Source organism: Balaenoptera musculus, chromosome 7 (genome assembly GCF_009873245.2).
Source record: "Balaenoptera musculus isolate JJ_BM4_2016_0621 chromosome 7, mBalMus1.pri.v3, whole genome shotgun sequence".
NCBI lineage: Eukaryota > Metazoa > Chordata > Mammalia > Artiodactyla > Balaenopteridae > Balaenoptera > Balaenoptera musculus.
In genome coordinates, this window is record NC_045791.1 from 54,263,064 (window position 1) to 54,281,135 (window position 18,072).

General features: G+C 38.0%; 1 protein-coding gene across 7 annotated transcripts in view; it reads left to right on the forward strand.

Moving 5' to 3' along the window:
• The window catches only part of MAP3K20 (mitogen-activated protein kinase kinase kinase 20), a 169,200-nt gene that overhangs the window by 101,242 nt on the left and 49,886 nt on the right, over positions 1–18,072 (forward strand). For all 7 annotated transcript variants that reach the window (XM_036857319.1, XM_036857322.1, XM_036857317.1 and 4 more), the window contains exons 9-10: positions 4,468–4,542; positions 10,817–10,923. In XM_036857319.1, coding sequence (XP_036713214.1) covers positions 4,468–4,542; positions 10,817–10,923 — 182 coding nt within the window. The remainder of the gene's footprint in view (positions 1–4,467; positions 4,543–10,816; positions 10,924–18,072) is intronic.

Consider the following 18,072-nt stretch of genomic DNA (forward strand, 5'->3'; position numbering starts at 1 on the left):
AAGGATGAAGCATCCATTATCAAGGTATTATGAGAACTTAGATCAAGTAATGGAAGCCCGCAGTTGTCTTTGCAACGCTGCAAAACAACTTTATTTCACAAAACTTCTTCATTTCCACATCTTATCTGTGCCCTTCACAAAAGGGAAGGGTGCAGCCTTAGGGTAAAATAATTTGCAAAACGGTGAATATGTAGCAATATTCCCTTTTTAACGCTTTAAAAGAATTAGATTGATCCACTCCCCACGTGAGCGCAGGAGCAAACTAGATCAATCAAAAAGCTGCTATTGACTGAGAGAAACCAAGTTTCCATATTTTAGATCACATAATTCATGGTTACCTTATTAATCTGTCCTCCTGAGCCATTGAGAATGGATGAAATGTTCATGATAGCTGAACTTGATGGGAGAGAGCTGCCAATTTAAGAAAAATAAAAAGATGTTATATTCAAGAATGTGTCTTACTCATTGTTTCACAGAGGCTGCCCTGTTTTAATTAAATGGGATGGTTATTCCTGGTGTGCTATTAAATCAGACCTCACACACAGGGTAACTGATTATCTCATGGTACGAGAACCCACTTGATTCTGTTCAGTTTCTTTTGACAGTGAGATGATTAGACGTTTAGTTCTGGGTTGACAAATAGAGTGAAGAAGATTATTGACCTTCTGTTGACTTCGGAGCAGAACACTCAATGTCATTTTTTCCCTCTGTATCATTTCAAGATAAACTAGGAGGAAATTTTTTTTAAAAGCTGACTGGACCCTCCAAATATGTATAAGACAGAGTAATTAATATTTTAAAATATTTCATTTAAAGGAGGGCAGAAAAGGTGTGAATCTAAAGCACTTTAAAAACAAAGAGAAAAATGAATGTAGAAGCTGCCTTTGAGTAGCTGACTTGAGGGTTGAGAATCCCCCATAAATCACCTTCAGAATCTCCTCAGCAGGCTATATGAGGAGGCCATCTCCCCCTTTCTCCCCAGGAATCCCCTAAAGTAGAGTGTCCATGGTGTGATCTCATGATCAGCTAATAACAGATGGAGGCTCTTCAAATGCCTCACATACTATATTTATTAAATGAAATAGTCATTTGAAAGAAACCCACAGGGTGAAATAATTTTTCTCAACTTTCTAATGAACCTAATGAAAATTGGGTATTACAAGGATATTTGTTTGTTCTCATTCTGCATATTTATTTATCAGAATATAGAAATTAAGTTCAAATGTAGTTTCCATTGTCATCATTCAAGAAAATGTCTTCATTCTACCTCATAAATGGAGGCACTTATTACCAAAACAAATTCTGTTGAGATAGCATTAAAATAATTCCCAAGGATTTATTTTATTTTATAATAAAATTGAGACTTTGACTTAAATAAAATTTATAAAAATCCCTTCAAATTCCAGTTATTTTATTTTAGTTATTTTTACTCTGGAATACCTTGGGTTATTGAGTTGAAAGGAGAAAGCTATATTTTTTTTTAAGAGGCCTCATTGAAATAAAAAATGACATGTTTAACTTTCAGAGAGACATTTTAAATGTGAGCTAGTCACACTAGAATGCTAGTCATCCTAGACTCATAGGAAGCTGCAAAAATATTACAAAGAATTCTGTGTACCCTTCACCCTGCTTCCCCCACTGGTGAGACATAGGTATAGTATAGTATCAAAACCAGAAAATTGACACTGATACATTACTGTTAACCAGACTGTACACCTTATTTGGTTTTACCATTTAGGATTGCTTTTTGCATCTATAGGGAGATCAGTACTTTCTAAAAATTATATCTGAAGACCTTTGATTCCAAACCCTTAATAAAGAAATAAGGTCTTCAAACAATCATTTTTCCTATTATTAAATCCTATTGAAACTAGAATCCATAAAGCACTGTTAAACTTTACAAAGCAAACAGTGAACTCTTATATTATAGAAGGCATGAAATTAAGAGGGTATTACTAATAAATTTTTAAAATCTTACGGATATGTCTATCTGCCTTTGTAATTTCCATAAAACTCAATTAGCAGTCATTCAGAATGTTCTGGCATTATAATTTCTATCTTTATAAATGCTTAAGTGTGTTTTATTCTAAGTAGCAAAATTACTATTCTTTGTTAACATAGAAATCCTCAAAAACTTAATCCATTGTTCTTGACTACACTTTAAAAAAAGATAATAAACTTGACTTAAAAAATAATTATTGCATCTTATGTTGAAAATGGTGCAAAAAAGAATGTGATCTTTTTAAAAAATACCATGCCTAATTTAGTGATTAGGAAATATTTTAATTTTAAATTTGAAACTGTTTTATTTTAAAATATTTAAGTTTTAAGTAGTGTTGCAAACCTGGTGTTAATATCTGGTTATTTCAGGATGTTTTAATGAATTAGGAATGCCCACAGTTACGTAATCAGGACTTAAATATTTTAGATTCTCTTTTAAAGTACTTTTTAGTGTTACCAAATAATCCATTACATGAAGTGTCTGAGTCTAGATTTAACTGATATTTGACCGTCTCAGATAATTTAAAATAATTATGTCTCCTTTTATAATGTCTTACATGTGGTATCTAAAAAGTTTGTCAGTAAGAAAAGATCAAGATCCATATTCAGCCAGTTCACATTTCAGTTCTTGGGAAAATGTTGTGCAAAAGTTATGTTGAAAATGTTACCTTTTATGAAAACTTACTTTTCATTACACATGGAGTACATTCCGTCACATAATTGCAATGACTGTCTGTTTTTATTAGTTGCCATCCCCAACCATCTTACTTTTTTTTTTAAGTAAACACTTGATTTCCCTTTTGACCTTCATCAAAAGGTCTCCAGTTTGCATTACAGTAAAATAATAGTACCATTTACTACATCTTGCTCTATTCTATGAAATCACAAGACCAGAAGTTTAAAAATGCTTAGTGTAGCCTCTAAGTTGGAGAGTTGTTGTTTTTTTTTTACTTTGCTTTAAAGTTTTATTTATTTTGGTTTATTTTTATTTTAATTCCAAATATGGATTGTCTGTTTTCTTGCCAAGGCAACTGTTTTTCTAGTTTTATATGTAGCCTCCCCCAAATCCAACTAAATTGTTTTCAGTTTTTTATTTGCAAAACTTCTTGGCAAAAGATACTGTAAAATAAATCTTCTTAGTACAGAGGTTCTCAGCTCTGTCACACCCAATGTTCTCTTTATAACAACTATGTTAATGCTTCGTCTTCTTCCCTGAAATGAAACTCAGAGGTAGTACAACATTGTATTTTAAGTCAACATGATGCTCTAAATGTAATATAAGGAAGAAGTAAATATGTATTGCAATGTATAAATGCTCAGGTATTAACAACAGTAGAGGTGATAATGGAACAGTTTTAGATGCTTCCACCTATGGATAAATAGAATTCAACAGCTACAAATGCAGAGTAGAAATGGGTTGTATTAATGATTCCAGTACCATGAGCAACACTGTTGTAGGCAACATTTTCCCAAAATCTTGGTAAGGTTATGTATAATGCAAAAATCAATCTGCCCTTGATTTATTTTATTTAGTAGTTGCATTCATAGAATGTTCAGTGTATTTTTAAAATATTTTTTAAAATACGCTATTTATAAATCAGATTCTAAGGCTCAGAAAATTATAAGCCTCATTGTTTTCTTGTTTTACTCACATGAATGCACACAGGGCATTTGAAGTTTGGTGGAATGCAGGAGAATTTTTAATCAGGGCTTTACTATATATTGAAAGATGGCCAGCATTCTTGACCTGCTCCAGGTGCAACCCTCCAGACTTTAAAACAAAAATGTCTCTGTAGATCTGTAAACTGCCCCTGGGGGCATTACATGTCCTATGAGAACCACTGCTGTACAATGTTAGAACAAGACTAATCCTCACATTATAATCTTTGTTCTATCAAGTCCTTATAGTTTATGCATTTGACCAAAACTAAGCCATAATGAGTCATCCATTCAGAATGTCTCATTTGCTGCTGAGAAAATGCACACTTCTTTAAAATTATCACTGTGCTCAAGATGTTTTCAGAAGTTGTACACCTATTGCCAAAGCCGAACTGTTTTCCTAGTTACCTGGCCTGTTTGCATATCTCATAGTTGCCTATAAAAATACAGTGATAGATGTGTGGTTTAGATTTAGTATTTAAGTTCCAACTTGCCCCTCTCGTACTGCAGGTTCTTTTAGACTTGATTCTATATTTTGTTGCACTTGCTGTGCTGAACCCTATTTCTTCATCCACTGTGATTTTGGAGGAAAACGGTAAAGTGTCTTTAGAGATTAGATGCTATGAACCTAAATGTAAATTCTTGCCAGTCACATATTAATCAATGCAAGTTTTAAATTTTATGTCTTGTTTATGCTACTAAATTAACTCTTGTATACCTTTCAATTAGAATTTCCTTCCTTTAATGAGAAAATCCTTGTGTTTTGTTTTGTTTCGGTTTGATTTATTTTTTCTTTCCCTGTTACAGAGATTAACCATTCCAAGCAGTTGCCCCAAGAGTTTTGCTGAACTGTTACATCAGTGTTGGGAAGCTGATGCCAAGGTACACACACACACACACACACACACACACACATATATATATTTTGTTGTTGTTGTTCTGAAATTTCACTTGTTTGTTTGGCTTTGACTTTTTAAAACTTGGGGTGATAAAATTCATTACAAAGCAAAGCTGGGTTGCTCTTCTTCCGAGTCCCAGATGGAGTGTGAAGGCTTTCTGTTGACATCTACTTCTCTTGATCCCTCGAAATCGTTACTGGGTCTTTCTTAACAGCACTCTGGCATTCTTGAATCCATAAAAAAGAATTCTGTTACCTTGTTTTTAATCTTTAATAGTAACTGTTACACCTTCATGTTATACAGATGCTAGCACACAGCGCTTACTGTAAGCCAGGAACTGTTCCAAGCACTTTATGTATGTTAACTCATTTATTCCTCAGAATATCTCTGTGAACTAGGTAGTGTTATTATCCTCATTTTACACATGAACACAGAGGTTAATTAGCGAGCTCAAGACCACACAGCTAGTAAGTGGTGGAGCTGGAGGGTGAGCCCAAGCCAGCTGACATGAGTGCCTGTGCTTAACCACTACACCATATTGCTTTTCTAGCCAAGCACCAGGCAAAGGTAGCACCTCTAGAGAATCTTGATACGCACTCCCTGTGGCGTTTCAGTGATGTTTTTTAAGCTATCACAATAGAGTTGGAGAAATTCCCAAAATTAAGGCTTTCCTGTGGTTATCCCATTCGAGCATGAATGGCTCATTTCCTTTCCCCGCAAAGATCTGTTTAAAAGACTGTTACACACATACAGAAATGTTTATAGGTAAAATGATAGGCGAGTCTTGGATTTGCTTCAAAATAAAGTGAAGGGAAATGGATGACGGTATAGGTTAAATACCGTCATCCATGATAATTTTTGAAGTGATAGGTATATGGAGGGTCATTATATTGTTCTCTCTACTTTCTTGTATGTTTGGAATTTTCCATAATAAAAAGATAAAAAATAAAAAAGATCCTCACAGATTAAATATTGGAATAAGAGAGATACACTCAAGGGACTTCCCTGGTAGTCCATTGGGTAAGACTCTGCGTGCCCTCGTGCTGCAACCAAGACCCAGTGTAGCCAAAAATAAATAAATAAATAAATAAATAAATATTTTAGGAAAAAAAATAATAGGGGGCTTCCCTGGTAGTGCAGTGGTTAAGAATCTGCCTGCAAATGCAGGGGACACGGGTTCAAGCCCTGGTCCAGGAAGATCCCACATGCCGCGGAGCAACTAAGCCCTTGCGCCACAACTACTGAGCCTGTGCTGTAGAGCCTGCGAGCCACAACTACTGAGCCCATGTGCCACAACTACTGAAACCCGCGCCTAGAGCCCGTGCTCTGCAACAAGAGAAGCCCCCGCAATGAGAAGCCCACACACTGCAACGAAGAGTAGCCCCCGCTCACCGCATCTAGAGAAAGCCCGCGCTCAGCAACGAAGACCAAACGCAGCCAAAAATTAATTAATTAAAATAATAATAATAAAAGAGATACACTCAAGAAAGGAACTAAAATTTTATAGTTCAAATTTGTCCAGTTTTTCATGGAAATAGGTGTATTACAAACTGACCTTTTAAATAGAGATCTAAAAAGAAGGACTTAAGAATGGAATTTCTCCCTTAATTTAAACGCAGTTCCTGTATGACCCCCAAGAAGAATGAATGATGATAACATATACAGCAGTTCCTCGGTATGCGGTTGGGAGGGTGGGGGGGGTAGTGGGTTCCAGGACCCCAGTGGAATCCACGGATGCTCAAGTCCCGTATATCAAATGGTGTAGTTGAGTCAGGAACCCACCCAACCAGCCTCGGGTTCAGTAGCCTGTTTGAACTTGGGTTGATTGAATTCACCAATACGGAAACCTGCGTTTTGTCTAGTGGGAGTAACTCGTAACACTTGGTGAATATGGGGATTGTGTTAGTATCAGGCAGAATTCATGTTGAATCATGAGCAGTGGTTTTCAGCACACTGTTCCACACCACAAGTGAGAACAACTGAACACCAAGCACAGTAGTGCAGCCAGTAGCACAGCAAGGGACATGGACCCAAGAGGTCCCTCTGCCCCACGTGCTCCCTGTTGGCTGGGATGAGCGGTGCTTTGTCTTGGAAGAGTTTGTTGCTGGTTCTCCCCAGCCTTGTGCGTTTCACCTTTGGCCTGGTGAACCAGCAGCCTCAATCTGCTTTCACTCCTGTTCATCAAACTACCCTCACCCTTTTTCAAAGAGTCCTATATTTACTTAGTATTGTTTTTTATTAAGGAATTTAACAGTTTTTAAACTGTTAGTATTTTTATTTAGGTTTATTATTGTTTCATTAGTTTTTTTATGACAAAGTTTATAGGTTTTGAATGGTCTGTCCTGCCCCTGTGTAGGCCTTATTTTAGTGTGTGATTTTTTAGAATATGGGGATTTTTAAGCATTAAGAGAAACGCCTGCATTTTGCAACTAATCCAGTGGAAACTGTAAGTGGCTATTTGCAAGCTTTCTGTAGAACATTTATTTTATACTATTAAAATACTACCCTTTTCATACTCTACCACTTATATGTCCGTTGTGGCACAGTTGGTAATTTTTGTAGTATTTTTCTCTCCGATAAGTAGAAATTTCACCTGAAATTATGTGTGCTGAATTAGATGAATGCAACTAGATCTCTGTAATTTTAATTATATTTCAGTATGCAAAGCAAGTTTTGAGTTTCTTAATCAGAAACTCTGTACTACATTAATTAGAATTCTAAGAATATACATTTATGATGTATTAATTAAATGATAGTGTAAACACCTACACAACAAGGACATTAGGTCCAGAGTTGATGCCATGAAGTTGGCATGTCTCTATTTAACATGTTAGTAAGCTGACCCTTTTTTAGGGTCAGAGGAATCTTGTGTTCTAGCCCAATGAAGTGTGAAGAACGTTTGAGATCAATTTTTATTTCCTAAATTCATGGTATTTTATTCTGATACAAATAATATATGCCCTCTATATTTGATTTGATTATGCATCCAGCTCACATTTCTAACTCTCTCATTGCTCTCTCCTCTAGACACACCTTACACACCTTCTTTATTCCCTGAACATGTTCTTTTCCTTCTTTTCTTTTCTGCCCTGATTACTTCATCATCAAGCCTTCCCTGGTTATTCTGTTTACCCCCGTCCATACTAACTACTTCTTTTCCAAAACCGTAGTCTGGGCTACTGCCTCATCTTGTGCTGTTGCGTTTTTAAAAATATCTTTTCTTCCTAAATGGATTACTGGCTCCATGAGGGAATAGAGCTAGCTTTTCTTTGTTTCCCTATAGCATCTTCCATAAATTTAGTAAGTAGATGCGCAATTTTTTGTTGACTCAAGTGGCCAGACCAAGGTTTATTTCCTGAGAGGCACATTTTAGTTCTCTGGCTAGAAGTATATAGCAATTCAACCAGAAGTTGGTGCCAGTTCTATGCACATAGATAGAGCAATAGTAGGTTAAAATATATTTTATTTCTTTTTTTTTCAGTCCTTAGACTCTAGGGTATTAACACATAGATTAAAATATTTAGCTCACCTATAGAAATATATTCTTTTGCAATGAGGAAGTAGAAACATATACAAGAGAAAGCTGCTATTAGGTAAATAAATGTTGGATCATTCCAGTGGCTTCCACCAGGTGTTCAAAAAATTTTTTTTGAAGAAAAGAAGGAAGTAAAGGTGGGTATTGGTTCAAGTTCTAAAATGATATTTCTAAAGGAGAAAAAAATAATAGTTAAAGCCCTGAGTTTGATAGGAAGTAATATCTTACCCTCATGTGATAAAACATTTTGAAGTGTTTAAGAGCATAGACCCTGGTTCTTTAACTTGCTTCCTGTGTGATACTGGGCAATTCATACTTTTCTGAGACTGATCTTCCTTATCTATAAAACAAAAATAACAAATAATGTATAGAGATGCTTAATAAATTGTTCTGGTTTTGCCTTTTTAAGTAAGCAAAGCCTACATAATACATAAAAGGAACCTAAACCCCTTCGGAGGAAGATCCTAGACCAAATGCTGTATTCTGTAACCAGAATACTCATTAAATATTAACACAAAATTCTACATTGTTACTACCTTCTAAATGTTCACTTTGATAATTTCTATCTGAGAGCATATTCTAACTATAAAATTAAGATTTTTTCAGGGATACTTGCCATCCAATTACAGAAAGTTTTACCTTATCTCAAGAATGATCAAGTGTAGGGAAAATATTATTCTTTGAAAATTTGTCAGCTCCTACTGCTTTTCCATGAAAAATGAAAATCCTATATTTATTATAAAATTAGTTCCTGTACAAACAAACCATTTTCCCTTTTGCAACCTTGACACATGGTGGGAGAAATTAAAATGGGAACAAATTCAAAGAAGACAAACAGAATTTTTTCAAATTTCCTACTTAAGGCACTTTTCTCTTTGCTTATTACAAGGCTTAATGTACAATCAGTGACATTTAGCTACTTACGCCCTCTTTTAAAACACACACACCCACACATACACACACACACACCCTTGAAAGAGAACAATAATGGGAGAACTCAGAATAAATATCCCAGTTTTATATTCCTAAGAAAAATTGCTTTTCTTAATGTAGGAAGCACTCAAGTCCTGAGAGCAAGCCACCTCAACATTCTTCCTTGTTTTTGTGCTCCTAAATTAAAATGCATGTTTTAATTGCTGCAACTGTAATTTGTTCAGAAATGGTATAATTATGAGGTGTGATGAAGAGAGAATGTACATCATCCTTTTATTATCTTTCTCCATTTTTGTTTAAACCTTTTGTCTCAATCTTGGCTAGAGTCTAAAGAGATAGACTAGGGTAGTTTTTGCTAGCTAAAGAAATACATCTAACCACTCCTTTTTCAATTTCTAGTAAACAGTACCTGAGAGTTTCCCAGCATCAAAACTAGTTATAATGTGGAATAAACATTGAGAACAGTGAAGTTATGATGGCTTTAATATTGGGGAATTTTTCTCTGAGCAACTGGTTTAGGAAATTTTATAAGTTCTGCTAGATTAATAAGTAGATTTCCCCCAACATTTTATTATAAAAATTTTCAAACATATGGAAAAGTTGAAAGAATTTTGCAGTAAACACTGGTATACCCATCACCCAGACTCTACTGTTAACTTTTACTATACTTGCTTTATCACATAGATTTTTTTTAAATAAATTTATTTATTATTTGTTTATTTTTGGCTGTGTTGGGTCTTCGTTTCTACACGCGGGTTTTCTCTAGTTTCAGTGAGCGGGGGGCTACTTGCGGTGTGCAGGCTTCTCATTGCGGTGGCTTCTCGTTGCAGAGCACGGGCTCTAGGCGTGCGGGCTTCAGTAGTTGTGGCTCATGGGCTCTAGAGCGCAGGCTCAGTAGTTGTGGCACACGGGCTTAGTTGTTCTGCGGCATGTGGAATCTTCCTGGACCAGGGCTCGAACCCGGGTCCCCTGCATTGGCAGGTGGATTTTTAACCACTGCACCACCAGGGAAGTCCCTATCACATAGATTTTTTTTTTTTTTTTGGCTGCATTGGGTCTTCGTTGCTGCACGTGGGCTTTCTCTAGTTGCGGTGAGTGAGGGCTACTCTTCGTTGTGATGCGCGAGCTTCTCATTGTGGTGGCTTCTCTTGTTGCAGAGCACAGGCTCTAGGCGTGCGGGCTTCAGTAGTTGTGGCATGCAGGCTCAGTAGTTGTGGCTTGCGGGCTCTAGAGCACAGGCTCAGTAGTTGTGGTGCACGGGCTCTAGGCACACGGGCTCAGTAGTTGTGGCTCATGGGCTCTAGAGCACAGGCTCAGTAGTTGTGGCGCACAGCCTTAGTTGCTCCGCGGCATGTGGGATCTTCCCAGACCTGTGTCCCCTGCACTGGCAGGCGGATTCTTAACCACTGCACCACCAGGGAAGTCCTATCGCATAGATTTTTAAAAGACTTAACTTCTTCCTTTTAGGAGCCCTTAATCATACCCAAAAGAGAGAATTAGTTAGTACTTTCCTTACCTGGAAAAATACTATAATCACTCCAACCTTAGGCCACACAATAGAAAAATGACATCTGAGTCTATTATGAATAATTGATTGAAAATAAGAAGTATGGTTCCCTAAACCTGAGCAGTCTGACAGTTGTAAAATAACTAAATCAGGACATTACACCATATTTTATTTTGTTTTATATAGTAATAAGGTGACTTGACCTTATTACTATACTTGTGAATTTTCTCTTAAAGATCTACTTTCTTATGTCCCAGCAAGTGATTATTTTTTCTCCTTCAGAAACGGCCATCTTTCAAGCAAATCATTTCAATCCTGGAGTCCATGTCGCACGACACGAACCTTCCTGACCAGTGTAACTCATTCCTGCACCATAAGGCGGAGTGGAGGTAGGTGCCTCGCATCTGAGTCACGTCATCCGACTTTAAGGGATCAGGACTAGCTTCAGCCAGGAAGAGAACCTGGAAACTTGGTGACAGTCCTGATTCCTTAGAAATTGGGGCTTTTTCGTGGGTTTTTTGTGTTAGAAAATTTTGGAGATCGAATAAGCCCTCCATCTCATATGTAAGCAAAGAGTGTTCCTCTAAGCTTGTTGCTTTATCATATGTCTTAAGTATTTAGAAAGAATATTAAAACAGCATCTTCTGAGATAAAAGACGGTTACCTGACATTCCTCTGTGTACACTCTGTGTTAGGAAACTTTGGCCTCTGTCCAGTGAGAAATAAAAATACTGTCTGCTTGGAAATATGCAGAGCACTGTATCTGTTGATGGAAGAGATAAGGAGACTGTAAAAACACTTTTAAAAGAAAGCTTTTGATGTTATAAATCCTATTAAATTTTTTCAGGTGTAAACAAACTTAGTAATGAGAGAATTGTATTGTGTGAGTGGAAGAAGTAACCCCGACATGAGACATTTGAGCCGGGTCACATGATGCACGAATATAAATAGCATGTTTGGAAGCTGACATAATTCCTCCCTGACTCAGCAGAGATTTAAGTAACTCTGCTCCTGTTAGCTATGGCAGTAACGTGACGCCTGGCGCCACCTGCCGATGCCAAATGAACACTGCAGGCACTTTAAAAAGAATCGTTTACTCCTGTGATTACACATTTCTTTGGGCTTTCTGTTTGGTGTTTTACAATAACCTTCTTTATTTTTTATTCTTTGAGAATCTCTAGCACCAGTGAGTTAAAATGAATTTTTACTTAGTGATACAAAAGTAATACTGTTTGCTGGAGTCTAGGTGTGTGTGAGGGACTTTGTTCCGGGCTGAAATAATTAACGAAACAAAACATGTAAGTAATATTTGTTTCCTACAGTAAGAGATCAGCACAAATCTAATCAGATCACTCCCCTTTTAAATCAGTATAAGGGGCTCCCATTACTCTAGGACAAAGGCCAAAATACTTAAGATGCGTGACACCCTCTGTGCTCTTGCCTCAGTAACCTCATCTTAAGAGCGTCATTCTACCCCTTAATTTTTGACGTTGGTCCCTCAACACATGCATATTTCTCCCTCATACCTTGCAAATGCAGTTTCTTCTGTATAAAATTCATCCCATTTCAGCGGCACACCAGCCCTGATGCCCAAACCCAGCTTAGCTCCTACTCCTACTGCTTCAGATAGTAGCTGAAAAAAGCACTCCTTTAAGGAGGTGTTTCCTGACCCCAGACCAGCTGAGGTTCCACTTTATGTGCCCTGAGAGCATCTCCTTCATAGCTTCTACTGCAGTTGAAATTAATAAGTTCTGCAGTCTGTTGTTTAATAATGTGTGTCTCGCTGGCTAAAATGTAAGAGGGTCGGATCATCTCTTTTGTTCCTCACTGTAACTGCAGCCTCTAGAACATATCTTGAATACCGCAGTTGCTCCACAAATATTTGGAGAAGGAAATACCACAGTGGTAATAATATTAAAAGACGTCACAATATTACACAAGAGAATAGAAATATGTAAGTTAATTTGTTTGCTTTGACAAATGTGCTTCCTACATTCATTCATTCAGATATTCATTAAACCTCTGCTGGGGAAAGGTGTCCTTTAGGTGTTGGGCTCTGGTGATTAGCAGAACAGCCCCAGTGCACCTGGAGTGTCAATATTGGATTACTAAATACAAATATACAAATAACTTTCATTACCATTTTGATAAGTATTATGACAGAACATTACTGGACGTCTGAGTGTATATAACCGTGAAATCTAATCTAGTCTGAAGGTTTAATAAAGGGATTCTCTGAGGAACTGCTGTTTGATCTGTTAGCCAAAGGATTAGTGGGATTTTAATACTACTATTAATACCCATGAGATAGGGAGTCTTTAAAGTATGTCAACAAAATCAGAAAATAGGGGGAAAGTTGGTAAGTTTTCTATATAAAAATGTAAAACCTCCATAAGACCAAAAGCAATACCCACCATCAATAAATTTATAAGACAAATGCCATACTGTTACAACTTTTTTCCTATATGATAGATCATCTGTTCTAAAAGTTTCTAGTCTCAGGACTCCATTACACTCTGAAAAATTATTGAGGACTCCAAAGGGCTTTTGTTTAAATGAGTTACATCTGTCAGTATTTACCACATTCAAAATTAGAACTGAGAAAAAAATTAAAATATGTAGTTATTGATTCATTTGAAAGACAATAATAAATCCTGCTTCTGCATTCAGCCTATGGTACTATCCCATGTCATGAAGCCTGTGGAAAAGTCTGTACACTTGTGAGAGAATGAGAGTAGAAAAGGTAAATCATGTCTTAATGTTATACTGAAAACCAATTTAACCTTTGAAAAGCTCTCATGAGTCCCCAGATCACACTCTAAAACCAACACTTCTGTCTTTAAAATAACATTTTAATTAAAATATCATATTAAAGGGCCTGAAATGGCATTTCACAAAAAAAGAAGTCAAATGACCAATAAACATGTGAAAAGTATTCAACCTCTTTTAGCAATCAAAGGGAACATAATTTATTCATCAGATTGGCAAAAATTTATATCATGAAAATATCCGGTGTTATAAACTTCCTCATACTTCGCTGGTGGGAAAATACTACCTTTCTGGAGGACAGTTTGGCTATATAGATCAGACACCTCTCCCACTGCCATTTCATTCCTAAGAAAATAAACGGGAAGGCTGTGCAAGAATGTATGGACATTTGTTTATCATATCCTTTAGAATTATAAAACTGGAAATGAGCTTAAAGTGAAATAAAAGATTGACTTGGTTTTTTTGTGGTTTTTATGATTTAGAAAATTATGATATCCCCACACACAAAATAGTATGGAGCCTTTCATGATATTACAGAGCCGATAAACGATTTAAAAATGGATGCTACGGTCCAGCATGTTCAGAATGATTCCATTTATTCTAAAATAAACACATATTTATGTGTACATGTATGTGCACATAGAGAAAAGTATAAAAAGGTCAGTGTTACATATCATTGGGTAATGAGATTATGGGAAAGTGTTTTCTATGTGTATATCTTTATTTTCTATAATAAACCTGGATTAGTTGAATAACAAATTTATTTTTTTTAATTCTTCAAGCTAAAAAGATGAGAGAAATAAAATTGGTAATACACTAATGTGTTTTAGTAAAAGGCAAACAGTTGCCTAGGGGGCTTCCTCATTGGCTGTCTTTCAGGAATTCGTTAATCCTGAGAGCTGGAGAAAGAATATATATCTTTACCTGAAGCACTAAACCACAGTTTGAGAGGCAGCAGAGCTGTTTTAATTGAACTTGGCAATTGGTTAAAAACGTGGGGAATAATAATAATATTAATTAGAGTAACAATAACGAACACAGCTGTCATTTATCACATTCTTAACCAGATGCTTGTACTTTATTTGGATTATCTTTTTTAATCCACATAGCAACCCTAGTATGTACATCACAGGGGCAAGAACCTGCCCAAGATTATACCATGTGAAACAGAACCAGTGCCGGCACCCAGGGGGCCTGATCCCACGGGCCTGCTGTGGCACACACACTGTGCGGTGCTGTCCCTGAATTTGTGGCCAGTGTCATGCCCTCCACTGGATTCCCTTTTAGCAAAGAGAAGCATCACAGGGGCATGATGGTTTTAAGTGATGATTAGGGTAAAACAACTATCCCACTCAACGTGCCAAGTGTCCAAAAGAAGGAAATGTTTTCTCAGGTCATCTGGATATTTCAAAGGACGGCACATTCAGACCACTCCTCTCTTTTCCCTGACTTTTATCTGGTGTCTGAAACCACGCGTCTAGGGTCCAAAGTGTGTGTAGGAAGTTAACGAGTATCAGTGAAGTCGGACTCCCGTCCTGCTCTGGTGTTTCTGGCAAATGCTTGTTTGCTGGTGGAGCTTCCTCTACACATAAACCAGATGGAACATCTAGTCTTAGAAACTTAAATGATTATTCTGAAAATTCTTTTTAAAACTAGGTTATTAAAAACCACATGAACTATGTCCTTTCCTTTTACCTAATAGGTGATAGGCAAGAAATCTAGTGTCAGACCTTTCCTTGTTCATCACATCTTCACCTTGTTTCTCCTCCTGTTGACTTATTAGCAATAGTGGCCACGAGCATTAAGAACAGAAAACGTGTCGTCCTCTTGGTCGTGTTTTCAATTCTCGTTGCCCTTTGTGGTTGTCTGCAGGCCTGTGGTCACCTGCACTGAGTGAGCCTCATGTCGCTGTGATGGCGCATTCAGGGTCTCTGTCTCTTGGCAAAACACTCTGCTGGTTTCATTCTTCCTCGGTGATCAAAATATTCTTACTCTGGCACGCCTTCTTAGAAACAAAACACAGAGATTTAAAAAACTGATCTTTGCAATTTGGATTTTAGCACAAATCATTTAATATATAACACTAAGTGTAATATATATATATTATCTATTTCTCATGTAATATATATAAATGTTTTTATGAATTAATCTTTTATTTCAAAGTAAGTTTCTGTCTAGTAAAAAGACAATTATAGTTCATTGCCTGTTTTTGACATAGGGAAAATTTTCATCAACTTAAAACATATTAAACTATATTTTTAGAACAGGAGGGTTATATAAGTGCATCAGCCAATGCATTTAATGCAAAACAGTGCATCAAGAAAAACAGAGGGAACAGCCAGGGGAGGAACTGTCTTTGTGTTGCCCCCCAGGTTTGGGTTACATCTCTCGTGGCGTAGGACCTCGACCACTGCTGTCAAGATCCCAGGGCGTCTGGGAAAGCCTCGTTGGGGAGCATATTTACTCAGTCAGTTTTTGTTTTTCTGCGACAGCTCTCAGCTTACTTAGCTTACTTAACCGTTGATGTATTTTCCAGAAGGGCTCAAAATCAGAGTGGGCTCCCAGAGCCGGAACTTGAGATGAATCCTTGGCTTAAATTACAAGTGAAATTGAATGCGTTGGCCATTTACCCTGATCAAAAAGAACACCAGTGAGCTCAGTCTCCCTGGCAGAAGAGCTGGGACTGGGCTTGGTGGAAGCATCGCGTGGGCAGCAGCCCAGGCCCCTGCCACATCCCACTGAGTGTGCCCAGCTCTGCCGCCTCCTTTTCTCACCCTCTCATTTATTGAAGATGGCTCATTCTTTCTTTCCTTTTTGTTACAAAAGTTTTAACCTAAGATTTTCTCCACTGTGCTTTTTTCCTTAATCCTCCATTTGAAAAATAAAAACACTTATTTATAAATGGGCGTAGTATTTTGTCTGAAGTATCAGGGATAAAATTTGGATTTTATGATACAGTCATCATTTTGAAAGATGGCTGATTTTATAATTTTATAATTTTCAGATGGCACCAATAAAAGGGACAGGGTTGACAGCAGAGGCTTTTCCACTTACTTCCCCGCCTCCCTTGCTCTGAGGTACTTTGCAGACAGCCAGGGAAGTAAAACGTGGAGCCCAAGTCCAGATCCACCTCAGTAGCTGTTCTCTGAGTTGGGTTTTGCCAATTAATACCCAGAACCTTTTTGTTTTCCTTTATCTACTTCTCATCTACAAGGGCATTGGGATAAGCTGTCCACTTATTCTGATTTTCCCTGGACATAAAAAGGCAGACTTTGGCTACATACAGTCATCAACTTAGATCCGGGGGCATCTACCTTCTGGAGTCAAAGTCCCAACCGGGATCGCACAGTCGGACGTGTAGGTGTGTCCCAGGGGCACATGGGAACAGCTGTTGGCTCAGCAGCTAATCTCCAGCCTGCTCCCCTTTCCAGTCCCTTCCTTGTTCTGCGTCCTTCTCTCTGCGCCTTCGCTAGCCCTTCCTTCCAGCCTTCAGTCTGCTTCCTCTCCTCATTTCCCTCTTCTTCCCTCCCTCCCTCTCGGTCTCTCCTTCTTCCTCTCAGTCTCTCATTACCGTTGCTTTTCTCACAGGCTCTTCAGAAACTGAAGGGGAAGAACTTCCAGCTCTCAGAGCATAAATTTAGACTTAAACACGATGACAGCCCTGAAGGAGAAAAAACCCTGCCCTGAGCCATCTTACCAATTTCAGTTTCTATAAAGGGCAGGTCTCTGTAACTGGACATATTGTTCCAGGTGGTGAGGTTGGTCAGCCCATAGAGACTAAGGAGGGAACTAACTTGCTTTTAAAATTATTAGAGTTAAAAGGAACCTTAGAGTTCATCTGGCCCAGGATTCCCACACTTGCCTGATTGTCAAAAAACGACCTGGCTCTTTTATCAGATAATGGAGATTCCTAAGCCCCACCCAGCCCTACTGAATCCTGAGCTCTGAGGAAGGGTCCTAGGAATCTATGTTCTGTTGTATGTTTTGCCCAGGTAATTATTAGAATCAGGCAAGTTGTAGAGCCCTGATAGAAGATAACTACCACCCCGTACAACTGAGGAGACTGAGTCAAGTTAATCAGTCAGTTACTTGAGCTACTCAGCGAATAAGTTAAGGTGAACTTACTAGTGGTGTGACAGTGATCATCTAACTGGAGTGTCATTTTCCCATCTCTCTCTTTGTGAGATTAGTACCTGTTTCTTGGGGCTGTAGTGAGAATAAGATGAGATAATACATAATAAAGCCGGATGACCATAAGCATTTTTTTTTGGCTGCACCATACAGCTTGTGGAATCTTAGTTCCCCGACCAGGGATCAAACCTGGGTCCACGGCAGTGAAAGCCCAAGTCTTTTTTCTTTTTTTTTAAAATAAATTTATTCTTATTTACTTATTTATTTTTGGCTGCGTTGGGTCTTCGTTGCTGTGCACGGGCTTTCTCTAGTTGCAGCGAGCGGGGGCTACTCTTTGTTGGGGTGCGCGGGCTTCTCATTGCGATGGCTTTTCTTGTTGCGGAGCACAGGCTCTAGGCGTGCGGGCTTCAGTAGCTGTGACATGTAGGCTTCAGTAGTTGTGGCTCACGGGCTCTAGAGCACAGGCTCAGTAGTTGTGGTGCACGGGCTTAGTTGCTCCACAGCATGTGGGATCTTCCCAGACCAGGGCTCGAACCCGTGTCCCCTGCATTGGCAGGTGGGTTCTTAACCACTGCGCCACCAGGGAAGTCCCAAAAGCCCAAGTCTTAACCACTGGACTGCCAGGGAATTCCTGACCA